General features: G+C 35.5%; 1 protein-coding gene across 8 annotated transcripts in view; it reads right to left on the bottom strand.

The window, feature by feature from the left end:
* The window catches only part of DENND4A (DENN domain containing 4A), a 146,534-nt gene that overhangs the window by 84,738 nt on the left and 47,323 nt on the right, over window positions 1-14,473 (bottom strand). For all 8 annotated transcript variants that reach the window (XM_040643083.1, XM_008708568.2, XM_040643085.1 and 5 more), the window contains 2 exons: window positions 7,111-7,189; window positions 278-610 (listed from right to left, as the gene is read on the bottom strand). In XM_040643083.1, coding sequence (XP_040499017.1) covers window positions 278-588 — 311 coding nt within the window. In that variant the 5' untranslated portion in view covers window positions 589-610; window positions 7,111-7,189. The remainder of the gene's footprint in view (window positions 1-277; window positions 611-7,110; window positions 7,190-14,473) is intronic.

Below are 14,473 nucleotides of genomic sequence, written 5' to 3'. Positions count from 1 at the left end.
GGTCAGGACAATACCCTAGTTTTCTGGTACTTTCCTGTAGAAGTTTTCAAAGTCTCTCCCCTTAACAGAAAGAAACTCTGACCACAAGAAAGTGCTGGGAACCTGCAGGACAAAGGGATAATCAAATGGTATAAGGAACATAGAAAGAGAACACAGGATTCTAAACATGCATCTATTTTTCTAAAGCTGCCATGTATTTATTAATGAACAAATTGAACAATGAACTTCAAGGCATATTATTTTGATCAATAGCAACAATTAAAAAAAAACGACTTACCCTAGATCTGTAAGTGGAGGCTTATCTCTTCCTCTTCTGTAGCAAAGGTAAATCTGTGGTCCCACAAGACTTCCATTATTGAGATCAGCTGACAATCCAGTTGGGGTAACATCAATACATATATAATCCCGTGGCACTTCCTCCCCAAGAGATTTAATAATCACTGAAACATCTGTGATAGGTTCTTTTGGTTTAGCTACTTTATGACAGGCATCATTGAAGTGAATTTCTTCTTCAAGAGGCTTTGAAACATCAGTTAATCCTGCTACAACGAAGTAGTCAGCAACGCGGGGCCCCTTATCTTCAATCATCTTCCATTACAGAAGGTTACATCTAAAAGGAAAGTGAAAGACTAGTAGTCTCCTTTAATAAGTCAAATAAATAGAAGTGGTTTGTTCATAAATAAGAATGAAAAACTACAGAAAGAACTTCTTCTACAGAGAACAACTTCTCTGATAAACACAGTACTATTATACATTTCATTTTAATATATAAAATGGCTTTTTTAAAAAATGGGAATATATTTAGCATCATTTTCTGAATATAAAATTAACGCATGAATTTCCATTTTTTATAACATTGAAGCCTGGATTCCTAAGTAGACGACAAAACAACAGACTAACCTGTAAATTCACAGACTAACCTGTAAAAATGAAATTCCCAGGGCCCCAAAACACTGAGGAAACCAAAGACCAGAGTGCAGTGTATAAGCTGATAATGGGTTGGGGAAGTTTGCTGATCTCCTCAGTAATCAAGAGGTTTGTGTTTCAAAGGCATTACAGGGACAGGAGACAAGGCTTTTGGGGACCACATAAGATAGGGAATTAGAACTGAGACATCTGTATAAAACCAAGAGCCTCAAAGGACAATATCCCCAGTTAAAGAGTGGATTTTAAAAATACATCCACTGGTACAGGGAGATAATAGATTGCCTCAATCAGGGCCCAGCTTTTTTTGGGGGGGGTAAAATCTCCTCTATGAATGTATAACAACAGGCCTACTCATACTTGGATATGAGGTTTGACCTTAAGCCATCTGCATAGTCCCAAGAAGCTCCAAACAGATATTAATAATAACTGTGTTCCCAGGCTAGTGATACTCGGGGGGAAGCAAATACGAACCAGTTCTAGAAGGAAACACCCTCAACCCAGGTTCTCCACAGACAAAGCCCAGCTGAATATGACCTCTTATTCCAAAACTACAAAAACACACAAAGAAAAGCCCACTCTGAGTGAGTCTCAGCAGTTACAACAAACAGAGGAACTTCAAATAACAAAAGTAGGGCAGAGATTAGAACAGTAATTCATGCTTATAACAAATTCAAAGAAAAAATACACAAGGTAGAATCCCATTATGTATCTGCAAACACTTTAATAGCAAAATCTCCTTCAGGTGTCATTTCAACTTTATTTGTTTAACGAGGAGAATACACCCTCCGCAGTACTGCCATTGCTTATATAACTGCTATAGGAAAAAAGTTTAATACCAGATATTTTCCAACATGTCTCATGTTAAATTTAGTTCCAATAAATGCAAAAAAGGACAGATAAACTAGATATATATACTATATACCTCTTTCGTATATTTATAATAAAATATATAAAAATGTGAAAGCCTTGGCAGTCCTTTGGTAAAGGTACCTATTCACTTTGCTCAGGATTCCCAAGTCTATTTGAACAATGAACCCTATTTTCCCACTTAAAAACTAGAAAAAACCCTCAAAACATGCTTTAGAAAATGCCAGTTTGAAGTAAATAACCTTTGTAGACTATAAAGTAACTGAGGGCAAACACATTTTTATGGTGTATACTTGTTTATAATTATCACCAATTTCATCATAATCCCAAAACTTACCAAATTTTCTTTCTTGCTAACATAATGAGTTTTCAGAATTCATGCCACAGTTTGTGGAATCTGTATCCATTGCTTAAATATACTCTAAACATTCCCACTGTTTGCTTAGAAAACAAACCTAAAGAAGGATCCAATGTTCCTACTTCTTATATGTATATGACTCCAATTAGCAACTCCCTTACACATAAGATTAATGCACAAAATAAAGGGCTTAAACTTTTTGGAAATGGCCCCTACCCTGACAGTAAAGAGAAAGTAATAAGCTGTCTCCTGAGAAGACTGTTAAATAGTCGTCACTCTCAGCTGACTACATGTAACAGGTGCTCCACAAAAAAACAAGTACTTTTACCCTGATGACCAATCTACCCCACTTCTAAAAAGGAGAACAAAAGCACCTTTTTAATTTAAAAATTTTTTAAAAATTATTTTTCTGTTTTGTTCTGTTTAAAAGCATCTTTTTTAAAAGCACTTTTGTATTAACCTTTTTTCTTCATTTCATTACATAGTCTCTGAAAATATTTCTTAATGGCTCCATAGTATTTTATTTTATGGACATAACATTATTGATCTATTTCCTTATTGTTGATCATTTTTACTTCTACTTACTTTGCTAATATTTTTAAATGCCATGATGAATAATTGTGAACATAAACTTATAGCTACAACTCTTATTATTTCTTCAGAAAAAATTTATTAAAGTAGAATTGCTAGGTCAAAAGTTAACCAAGCCTCTATATATGTTCATTTGCTTTTGTGTGTGCATGAATTTGAAGATATAAGCTCTTGATAGATACAAATCTTAAAAATACCTTGGTAAAACACTTTTATGTCATTATAATAAAGACATTTAAATATTCTCCTTTTTCTTAGACTCTAACTTCGTGCTATTTAAGTTTATTTATTTTTAAGTAATAATTACTTAAATAATTACACCCAACGTGGGGCTTGACCTCACGACTCCCAGATCAAGAGTCAAGCATGCTCTTCCAACTGAGCCAGCCAAGTGCCCCTCTAACTTCATGTTATTTCAACTACAGCATATAGTCACTATCGCATACTCTGTAGTTTTATGTATTGCTATGCAGAAAGGAGAGAAAGAGAGTGAGAACAGTACTATCATGAAAACATATACATATATTTAATAAATTCTTTTGAAAGCTACTACCTTAGCCGTTGGCAGATATTTGGGACAAATCTGTATGAAAAATTCATTTTGTTACATCTTCCTGATTCACAAATTCATAGCTGACTACAGTAAATAACTACTGAAGGAGAACAAATTATTGTTCTTCATCAATACATATAAGACAATAATCAATTTTAAAGTGGTGATAAAATCTTCTTACATTTATTGACAAAAAAATAAATTACATGTTACTCCAGTTCTCTTGTCTTGATGTTGTTGTTCTCCATTTATTCATGTGAGGGCAGAAAGTGGTTAGGAAGGTAAACAAAATGTTTTAAGACACTACTGACCAAGTATGTAATGCCAAGAACATAGTTGGCAATATTCCAGGTGACCTCTTGCAAGATCTAAATGTCCTTTAATTCACTCAGAAAATACTGAAAATGTACCTCTACTTTTTATTTTAAATCAACTGTTTTTAAAATCTATTTGAGGTTTAGAAGCTAGGGGGAAGACATTGTTAAAAATTATAAGGCAAAGAAAATACTGAAAATCTTTAATATAGAAATGAACAACAGTATTTTCTAACAATTCCATTTAGCCAAGAGACTTATACTGGCATGTGAAAATTACAGTCCTCGTGAAAAATACTACATATTAAGACAAAATGCCTTGCGTTGGCAAGAACTACCAACAACTACTTGGAAAGAGCATTTGAGGAAAGCATTCCTCGTCACACACAAAACTTAGACTTTTGGTGTAGTACATGAGAGCAAAAGCCCCTAAACAATTAGGAGGTACATGGGTAAATTTCATTCCTTTTTTTTTTCTTTTTGGATGTAAATTTCTTTGAATTCATTTAAACTGGGGACACACAAAACAAGCAGTTGATCCAACAGTTCTGTAAATAATCACAGAAATATTAAAACCCTGACACAACTTTACTCAAGCTGGTGTAGCGATAATACTACATCATTAACCAACCACTGTTTTTTTTTTTTGTTTTTCTTTAAAGATTCATCATTTATTTTGAGAGAGATAAAGAGCGCGCAGGGAAGGGGGAGGAGCAGAGAAAGAGGGAGAAGCAGACTCCCTGCTGAGGAGAGAGCCCAACATGGGGATCGATCCCAGGACCCTGAGATCATGACCCGACCTGAAGGCAGATGCTTAACCAACTGAGCCAGCCAGGCGCCCCCAACCACTGTTTTTAAATTCTTCTTTGTTCAACATGATGTAGATAACTTAAAGAGTAAGCTTATAAAATGTTTATAGGCATCTTCTTAAAATTAAAGATACCTGCTTAGCTAGTATTTCACTTCAAATTATATCTACTTTCTTTGAGAATAGAAAAACAAGAAGGACGTGCTCTGTAGTCCTAAAAGGTTTATGAGAACTAAATTAAGAAATCGTTATAAGAAAGCTCTTACTCATTCACAGACTAACGGAGACTGGTTTTTCTCCCTTTCAGTATCTACGCAATCAGTTCAGATTCTTTTGTATTTCTTCTAGCACTCCAACAGGTCAAAGTAGTTAAGGACTACTAGGCTACCTAGGCTAATTCTAAGGACAAGAAAAGACAAGAGTGGAAAGGTAACATTTTAAAGATATGTGAAAAATAAAAAATCTGAGCATAGAAGTTTTGCAAAATTATAAACTATTACTGAAATGGTAAAAGGATAAAAGTCTTTCAAATAGAGAATGATAAATAGCCACAAACTCAAGACCTATATGTGAAAATGGTCAATAACACAATGGACTAGTTTGACTATCCCTCACTCCAGTTCACTTAAATAGGCTAGGAGAAATTTTCTTTTCTAAAAAAAGTAATTCCACAGTTAAGAATGTAATCTAGCCATCCTTTCTTACATTACTAAAACTAAACCAGAGACCCTCCTTTCCACCTTTTCTAAACTTCATCCTTCATTTTTCTTCCAAACAAGGAAGTCCTACAAATTTAGTTTTGCTCTCTTCCTCTTTGACAAAACAATATTTCCTCTTTCTGGTTAATACATATTCATCATATTTGTTTTACAACTAAAGTTTATTTGGATTTTCATTTAAACTTGATAAATTGTACAAAATAATAGAAAGGAAATTAAACAATTCCATTCCCAATAATAAATCTGGTTTATATTTAACAATGTTTCCTAGTCTTTGAGAATAGAAAACATCCTTCTAATCCTCATGCACAATTACAAGATAGAATATAAATATTTTTATATTTATTAAGCATTTTCCTAAACTGCTATAATCTTCCTAATTATACTAAATGGCTACATAATAGTCCATCAGAAAGAACTATACACTATAACCACTACCCCATTTTTCCATTCTCAGCTAGTATCCAAAGTATGATAGGTAGGTGCTTAAAATAATACTTGTTAAATGAATTAATGGTTCACTTTATAACCCTCAAGCGTAAGGTCTTTTTTCTGTAATTTAGAATCAATTTTCTTTTTTTTTTTTTTTTAAAGATTTTATTTATTTGACAGAGAGAGAGATGGCAGGTGAGAGAGGGAACACAAGCAGGGGGAGTGGAAGAGGAAGAAGCCGGCTCCCAGCAGAGCAGGGAGCTTGATGCGGGGCTCGATCCCAGGACCCTGAGATCACGCTCTGAGCCAAAGGCAGATGCTTAATGACTGAGCCACCCAGACGCCCCTAGAATCAATTTTCTGAACCTAAATTTAATACTTAATACTGTCTGTAGTTGTTGAATGTAGAGCAGACAGAGATAACTAGATGATTCGAGTCTAGTAACCAATAACCAAAACCATCACAGCCTTAGGCAAAATTAGAAATCTACTGATTCATTCATTCAGTGCATTTTTCATAAATACTTATTAAGATCTGACACTATTCTAGGAGCTGGTGATAGACAGTATTGGTGAAAGCAATAGCCTCTGCTTTCAAGGAGTTTCCCTGTCTAGTTCTACTTTCCCTCTGTCTATACTTTTATTCCATCTCAAACCCTCTTTTCTCCTTTCACCCTTCCAGATTCCAAGTGCTGGCCTTCAACCTGCCCAGTTTCCCTACTATTCTTCCCCCAAAAGCCCCATGCATAGATGGGGCCCCTACAACATTGTCCCTTTCTCCCATCTCTTTGAAAACTGGCACTCCTTCAGGATCAGCATTCTATGGAAATTTTGAAAGGAAAGAAATTTTATTTGTATATCATACTTAACAGTAGGGTGACCTCCTTTTAAAAAGGTTCAACCTTCCCAAAACAAACATGACTTTTTAAAAACAAGCTTGATTAACCCAAATTAATGGACTATGTGGGGCAAATTTCTTGAGCAAGGTGGGAGGGTTACTTGTCTCCTAGTCTAATTTGGAGCCACCTCCTCTCCCAATATCTATGTCTAAGCAAAAACCAACACAAAAAAGTCAAAACAAAATTATGTAATTTGAGAGCTCCCTTTTGGATGATTACTAACCTTTGATTTACTATAAAAAGTAATAAAGTTAAGCTGGGAATAACAGACATTTCCAGAGGAAAGGATTTTATTACTAATCCTAGTCGAATCCCTCATGTTATAGGCAAAGACACTAAAACACAGAAGGTGGCTCACTTAAGGACACGTAGCTAGTTAGTGGCAGACAAGGCAAGGACTCAAGTCCTTTACTCCAGTATTGTTTACACTTGAGGATGTTGGCTCTACCAGTGGTCAATAACAGTGACCCAGGACACATCTTAAGACATCTTTCAATAAGCTATATTGTGTTACGTTTTACTCATAATCATTATGTGGTGAATATATGCCAAATTCTGTTAAGAGATTGGTAAATTAACTTTTTAGTGCTTAATACAGAAAACAGCTAATAGAAACAAATCAAAATGTAAAAAACTACTTACACATTACTGAAGGTCTTTCTCTGAAAATGATGCCAGATCTCAATTTGTGAATTCTGCAAGCCTCAGAGTTTGAAAAATACTGTATTGGAAAGAATAAAAATTGAACTTAAATTAATTCCAATGAAATATTTCCCACTAAGATGCCTGTGGATACTTAAGTTCTGTTAACAATGATAATTTTCAAAGAAAATGATTGCATATATTGCTTTCATATGCTTAAGACCCAGTAAGTCATTTTCAAACACCAGCTCTTCTTTAAACACCCTTCAGTTAAGAATAGCAACACATTAAAAAAAAAAAAAAAAAGCAGATAATGGGAAGAATGACAGAGGAAAATAAAATAATAAATTTCAGACAGTAAATACAGAGGGGTATATATATTTTTCAAATATTTCTAAAATCTTATTGCTAGAAGATAGCAAAGAGACAGTGGGATTTAGGGGACAACACCAAATGAACTACCGTTAGCATTATAGGACTCTCAGAAGAAGAAACCGAGAAAGAGGCAGAAATCTTATTTGAAGAAATAATGGTGGAAAACTTCCCTAACCTGGGGAAGGAAAAAACACTCAGATTCAGGAAACCTAGTCAGCTCCAAATAAGAGAAACCCAAAGAAACCCATATCAAGACACTTTATAATTAAAATGTCAAGCTAAAGCCAAGGACAACATACAAAAAGCAAGAGGAAAACAGCTTTTATGTACAAAGGAATCTCCCATAAGACTATCAGTGGATTTCTTAGCACCAACTTTGAAGGCCAGAAGGGAGTGGCATGATATTCAATGTGCTGAAAGAAAAAAACTTACAACCAAGGATACTCTACCCAGCAAAATTATCATTCAGAATTGAAGGACAGATAAAGTTTTCCAGACAGTCAAAAGGTAAAGGAGTTCATCACCACTAAACTGGCCTTATAAGAAAAGTTAAGGGAACTTCTTTCATTAGTAACAAGAACACATATGAAAGAATAAGTCTCACTGGAAAATTAAATACATAGCAATGGGTGCAGATTAATTACTTATAAAGTTAATATGAAGATTAAAAGACAAAAGTAGTAAAAATAATTATGATTAAGATACTAAAGGACACACAAAATAAAAAGATGTGAAATTTGACATCAACACCACAAAATGTAGAGAAGGAGAGTATAAATATTGAGCTTTAGAATAGGATCAAACTTAAGGTGTTACTGACTTAAAATAGACTGCTAGAGGTACAGGCTCTTATATGTAAGCCTCATGGTAACCACAAAGCAAAAACATATAGTAAATACACAAATGATAAAGAGAAAGGAATATAATGATTCCACTAAAGAAAGTCATCAGAAGCACATAGGTGGCTCAGTCAATTAAGCATCTGATTCTTGATTTTAGCTCAGGTCATAATCTTAGGATCATGAGATCGAGCCCTGTGTCAGGCTCCTCACTCAGCAGAGAGTCTTCCTGAGATTCTCTCTCCTTCTCCCTCTGCCCCTTCCTTGCCCCCCGACTCCCACTCAGGCACTCTCTCTCTCTCTCAAATAAATAAATAAATCAGCAAACCACAAAGAGAGCAAAGAAGGAAGGAAAAGATACTACAAAAACAGAAAATAATTAACAAACAAAATGTCAGTAAGCACATACCCCATCAATAATTACTTTAAATGTAAATGGACTAAATTCTCCAGTCCAAAGACAGAGTAGCTGAATGGATTTTAAAAAGGCCCATCTATATGCTGCCTATAAGAGACACACTTTAGATGTAAGGGCACACACAAACTGAAAGTGAAGGGATGGGGGCACCTAGGTGGCTCAGTGAGTTGAGTGTCTGACTCTTGGTTTTGGCTCAGGTCATGATCTCAGGGTCCTGAGATCAAACCCCAAGCATGAAGCCTGCTTGTTCCTCCCTCTCTGCTACCCCCACAGCCCCCACTCTCTCTCTCTGGAATAAATAAAATCAAAAAAAAAAGAAAGAAAGAAAGAAAGAAAGAAAGAAAGAAAGAAAGAAAGAAAGAAAGGGAGAAAAGGGATAGAAAAAAAAAGTGAAGAGATGGAAAAAGATATTCCATGAAAATGGAAACCAAAATGAAAGCTGGAACAGTTATATTAGACAAAATAGACTTCAAAACAAAGACTATAATGAGAGACAAAGAAGGGCGTTACATAAATGATAAAGGGGTCAATCCAACAAGAGGATATAATATTTTTTAAAGATTTTATTTATTGAGAGAGAGAGAGCACACACATGAGTGGGGAGAGGGGTAGAGGAACAAGCAGATTCCTCGCTAAGTGCAGAGCCCAACGTGGGGCATGATCCCAGGACCCTGATATCATGACCTAAGCCGAAATCAAGAGTCAGATGTTTAAATGACTGAGCCACCCAGGTGCCCCACGCATATAGCATTTGTAAATATTTAAGCACCCAACACAGGAGCACCTAAATTATTTAATAGGAGCACCTATTATTTAATAATATTAAAGCAAAATTGAACAGACCTAAAAGGAGAAACAGACAGCAATACAAAGATAGTAGGGAACCCTAATACCCCACTCACATCAATCAAAAGATCACCCATGCAGACAAAATCAATAGGGAAACATCAGATTTAAATGACACATTAAATCAGATGGACTTAACAGATATTTACAGAACATTCCATGCAAAATCAACAGAATACACATTCTTCTTCTTACTTTTTTTTAATAAAGATTTTATTTATTTGATAGAGAGAGAGAGCGAGAGAGCACAAGCAGCGGAAGGGCAGCAGGAGAGGGAGAAGCCCTCCTCACTGAGCAGGGAGCCAGACATGGGGCTTGATCCCAGGACCCTTGGATCATGACCTGAGCTGAAGGCAGACGCTTAACAGACTGAGCCACCCAGGTGCCCCAGAATACACATTCTTCTCAAGTGCACATCTAACATTTTCCAAGATAGATCAAAGGCTAGGCCACAAAATAAGTCTTAATAAATTTAAGAGGATTAAAATCATATCAAGCATCTTTTCCAACCACAATGGTATGAAACCAGAAATTAATAAAATTAGGAAAACTAGAAAATTCTGTTTTGTTTTATATTTTAGATTCTACATACAAGTGAAATCATATGATATTTGTTTTTCTCTGACTTCTTTCACTTAGATGCCCTCAAGGGCCATCCATGTTGTCACAAATGGGAAGATTTCACTCTTTTTATGGGTAATATTCCATTGTATATGTGTATGTACCTACACACACACACACACACACACACACACACACACACATCTTCTTTATCCATTCATCCATTGGTGGATAGTTGGGTTGCTTCCATATCTTGGCTGCTGTAAACAATGCTGTAATGAAGATGGGGGTGGGTGGATACCTTTTGAATTGGTTGTTTTATTTTCTGTGGATAAACACTCAGAAGTGGAATGTATAGAAGTTCTATTTTTAATTTGGGGGGGAACCTCCACACTGCTTCCACAGTAGCTCTGCCAATTTACATTCCCACCAACAGTGTATGAGGAGGGTTCCCTTTGCTCCACATCATTGCCAACACATATTATTTATCACCATTTGATAACAGTACTTCTAACAGGTGTGAGGTGATCTCATTGTGGTTTTGATTTGCATTTCCCTGATGATTTAGCAATGCTGAGCATCTCTTCATGTACCTGTTGGCCATTTGCATGTCTTCTTTGGAAAATAATGTCTACTCAGATCCTCTGCCCATTTTTTTTTTTTTTTTTACTGGATTGCTTGGTGTTTTGTTGAGTTATACAAATCCTTTATGTATTTTGGATATTAACCCCTTGTCAGATATATAATTCACAAATATTTTCTCCCATTTGGTACGTTGCCTTTTCATTTTGTTAATGGTTTCCTTTGCTCTGCATAGTTTTTTAGTTTGATGTAGTCCCAACTTGTTTATTTTTGCTGTTGTTGCCTTCTGGTGTCAAATTCCAAAAAATCATCACCAAGACCAATGTCTAGGTTACTAAGTTTTCCTCAAGAAGTTTTATGGTTTCAGGTCTTATGCTTGAGTCTTTAATCTATTTTGGGTTAATTTTTGTATATAGTGAAAGGCAGTGATTGGTTTTCATTCTTTTCCATGTGGCTGTCCAGCTTGCCTGTCACCATTTATTGAGGAGACTGTCCCTTTCCACTGTATATTCTTACCTCCTTTGCCATCGATTAATTAGCTATGTAAGCACAGGCTTATTTCTGGGCTCTCTATTCTGTTCCATTGATTTATGGGTTTGTTTTTATGCCAATATCATACCGTTTTGATTACTCTAGCTTTGCACTATAGTTTGAAATCAGGAAGTGTGATTCCTCCAGCTTTTTCCTCTTTCTCAAGATTGCTTTGGCTACTCAGGGTCTTTCGTGGTTCCACACAAATTTTAGGATTGTTCTATTTCTATGAAAAATCCCATTGGAACTTTGATAGAGATTGCATGGAATCTGTAGATTGCTTTGGGTACTATGGACATTTTAACAATATTAAATTCTTTCAATCCATGGAATATCTTTCCCTTTGTGTCTTTTTCAATTTCTTTCATCAATGTCTTACAGTTTTAAGGATACAGGTCTTTCACCTCCTTGGTTAAAATTATTCCTACATATTTTATTCTCTTCAATGTAATGTTAATTTATAAATTATAAATGGATTTGTTTTCTTAATTTCTCTGGTAGTTGATTATTAGTGGATGGAAATACAACAGATTTGTTATAGTGATTTTGTATCCTGCAACTTTATGGCATTCATGCCCACTGTGGTATGTCAATGTACTTCCTGCAACTACACGTGTTAAATTATCTTTCAGCACAGACTCCTATAAATTGCTATTATTTTTAGCCAAACCTTTTATTTTCAGATAATTATAGATTCATATTCAGTTGAAAGAAATAATAAAGATCTGGCACACCTTTCACCCAGTTTCTCCCAATGATAACATCTCACAAAACTACAGTACAATATCACAGTTGGAATATTGCATTGATGAATTCACCTATCTTGTTTTGATTTCTCCAGTTTGACTTGTATTTGTGTGTGTATGTTTATGTGTGGGTGGGTATACTTAGTTCTATGCATTTTTATGACATACAAAGCTTCATGTATTCATCACCAAGGTCAAGATACAGAACAATTCTATCACAAGGATTCCTAAATTGACCTTTTATAAATATGCCCACTTCCCTCCTGCTCCCCCCAACCACTGTCCCTAATCCTTATGGAGTGGTATGTTTTTATCAGAGTGCATATAGCCTACGAAAGGAAAAGATAATGTCTGCAAAAGCAATACCCTCTTACAAAGTAGGTGCAGAAACAAACCAAAGAAAAAAGTGTGAGTATATATAGTGTTGAAAGACTTGTTGGTCACATTTACTTAGCCATCTGGAACATTATATTTGAACATAATTATACAAACATATAAATGCACAGACATATGAAGGCACAAAAAAGTATAAGAAGGACAGAGTGGTCATCTACTAAAGCACAACGAAGACTTATCTCCTTAGTTCTAAGATAAATTTTTCTATCATGGATCAAGCCTAGACTGGAATCAAGTGGACAATGTAAAATAGTGCTATAGGACAACTACAGCAGGAATTCCTAGATGTGTAAGAACATAAAAAGGAGTATTTACTGTGTTCAGGGGCAACCCCACCCCTCATCCAGAGATTAGGTTGGAACTAAAGTAGCTGGTATTCCCTTGGGAATATGGATCTAGTCTGGAAAGAACAGGAACAGACTGGAAATTATTGAGTGTTAACATACAGATACCTCTTGTCTCTCCAGACAGACTATAAACAATTCAAAGGCAGGAACCCTGTCCTTTATTTCTTTTGATTCCCTCATATAAATTATAGCAGTTACAAACACATGATAGGTTTGTAAATATTTATTAGATGAATGCGGTCGGCACAGAAGAAAAAAAATGGGAAAGTTAAGACACCACAGAATCATAGGATTTTAGAGCCAGAAAAGGTCCTTGGCGATTTAGTTTCAATTCTTCTTTTTATAATTGAAGAAACTGAGACATAAAAGTTAAACAGCTTGTCCAAGACCAAACACATCAGTTTATGACTCACCTCTCATGGCTTTTATTTGGAGTTCTACTACACCATACTTCAAGAATGGAAGAGAAGAAAGCAATTCCCTGGGAGATCTAAGTGTTAACTAGTGAACGTGGCCTTTGATGACAAAAAAGGCTAACAGGTAAGCGGGAGAAGTTAAACTGGTTAGGGGCGCCTGGGTGGCACAGCAGTTAAGCGTCTGCCTTCGGCTCAGGGCGTGATCCCAGCGTTCTGGGATCGAGCCCCACGTCAGGCTCTTCCGCTATGAGCCTGCTTCTTCCTCTCCCACTCCCCCTGCTTGTGTTCCCTCTCTCGCTGGCTGTCTCTCTCTCTGTCAAATAAATAAATAAAATCTTTAAAAAAAAAAAAAGTTAAACTGGTTGATGAGTATGAGGCAATTAGCAGGTAAGAAAAAGAACAGATGACCAAAAATAAGAGAAAAGAGTAAAATAAAAAAGGAAGAAAGGTGAACAAAGAGATACAGCAAGAAAAGGAATAAAAAAGATGAGGGGGGGAAAGGCATAAAAGGAATGAAAGTTAAAAAGCGCAGAAATGGAGGGAGAAAAGTAGGAAATGGTTAAAAGGGATGAAGAGGGAAGGTTGGCTGGCTCAGCTGGTGGAGCGCGGCTTTTGGTTTTGGGATTGTGAGTTTGAAGCCCACGCTGGGTGTAGAGATTACTTAAAAATAAAACCTTTAAAAAGAAGGAGGGGGTGAGGAAATGGTTTCTGGAGAATTTTTAATGCTATTTACATTCTTTAAACATTAGGAACCTATGAGATTTACCACTCCTAAAGTGAAATTAGATTCCATATAAATTAATGGTAACAACAAATATCAACTACCAATCCTGTAATGAAAATCTGTTCATATTCGGGTCTGTATATGAAATGCAAATATATGGTGCATACAAGTCTAGAGTGAAAGGGAAGTCTGGTTTTAAATTTTGTCTCTTGCACCATCTTTTTTTACTTAATTTCCCATATGCATACCACTCCCACATCTCAAAGTTCTTACTTCCTCTTTAAGTGATCATAAGCATTTGTTAGTATCTGAAATGAATTGTTGCTTCCATTGGAATCTTCCCAAGTTTCTCTCAAGCATATAATACCTGGTTTTTCTTCTCTATTTCTTAGCCATACAAAAGCTATTTGAAATAGTACTCACTGGGGTGATTAAAAATACATTTACATAAGACAAGCAACCTAAAATTCAGCTATATAAAAATATAATAAAAAATGAGATCCACTGATTTAAAATATCACTGTTCTTGAAAAGTATTTTAAGCATTTTGATTTTTTTAAAGATTTATTTATTTGAGAGAGA

This window comes from Ursus maritimus, unplaced genomic scaffold, assembly GCF_017311325.1.
Source record: "Ursus maritimus isolate PB19 unplaced genomic scaffold, ASM1731132v1 scaffold_27, whole genome shotgun sequence".
In the NCBI taxonomy this organism is placed as follows: domain Eukaryota; kingdom Metazoa; phylum Chordata; class Mammalia; order Carnivora; family Ursidae; genus Ursus; species Ursus maritimus.
The sequence above is the reverse complement of the archived record's forward strand: the minus strand, read 5'-3'. Positions and strand labels throughout refer to the sequence as shown.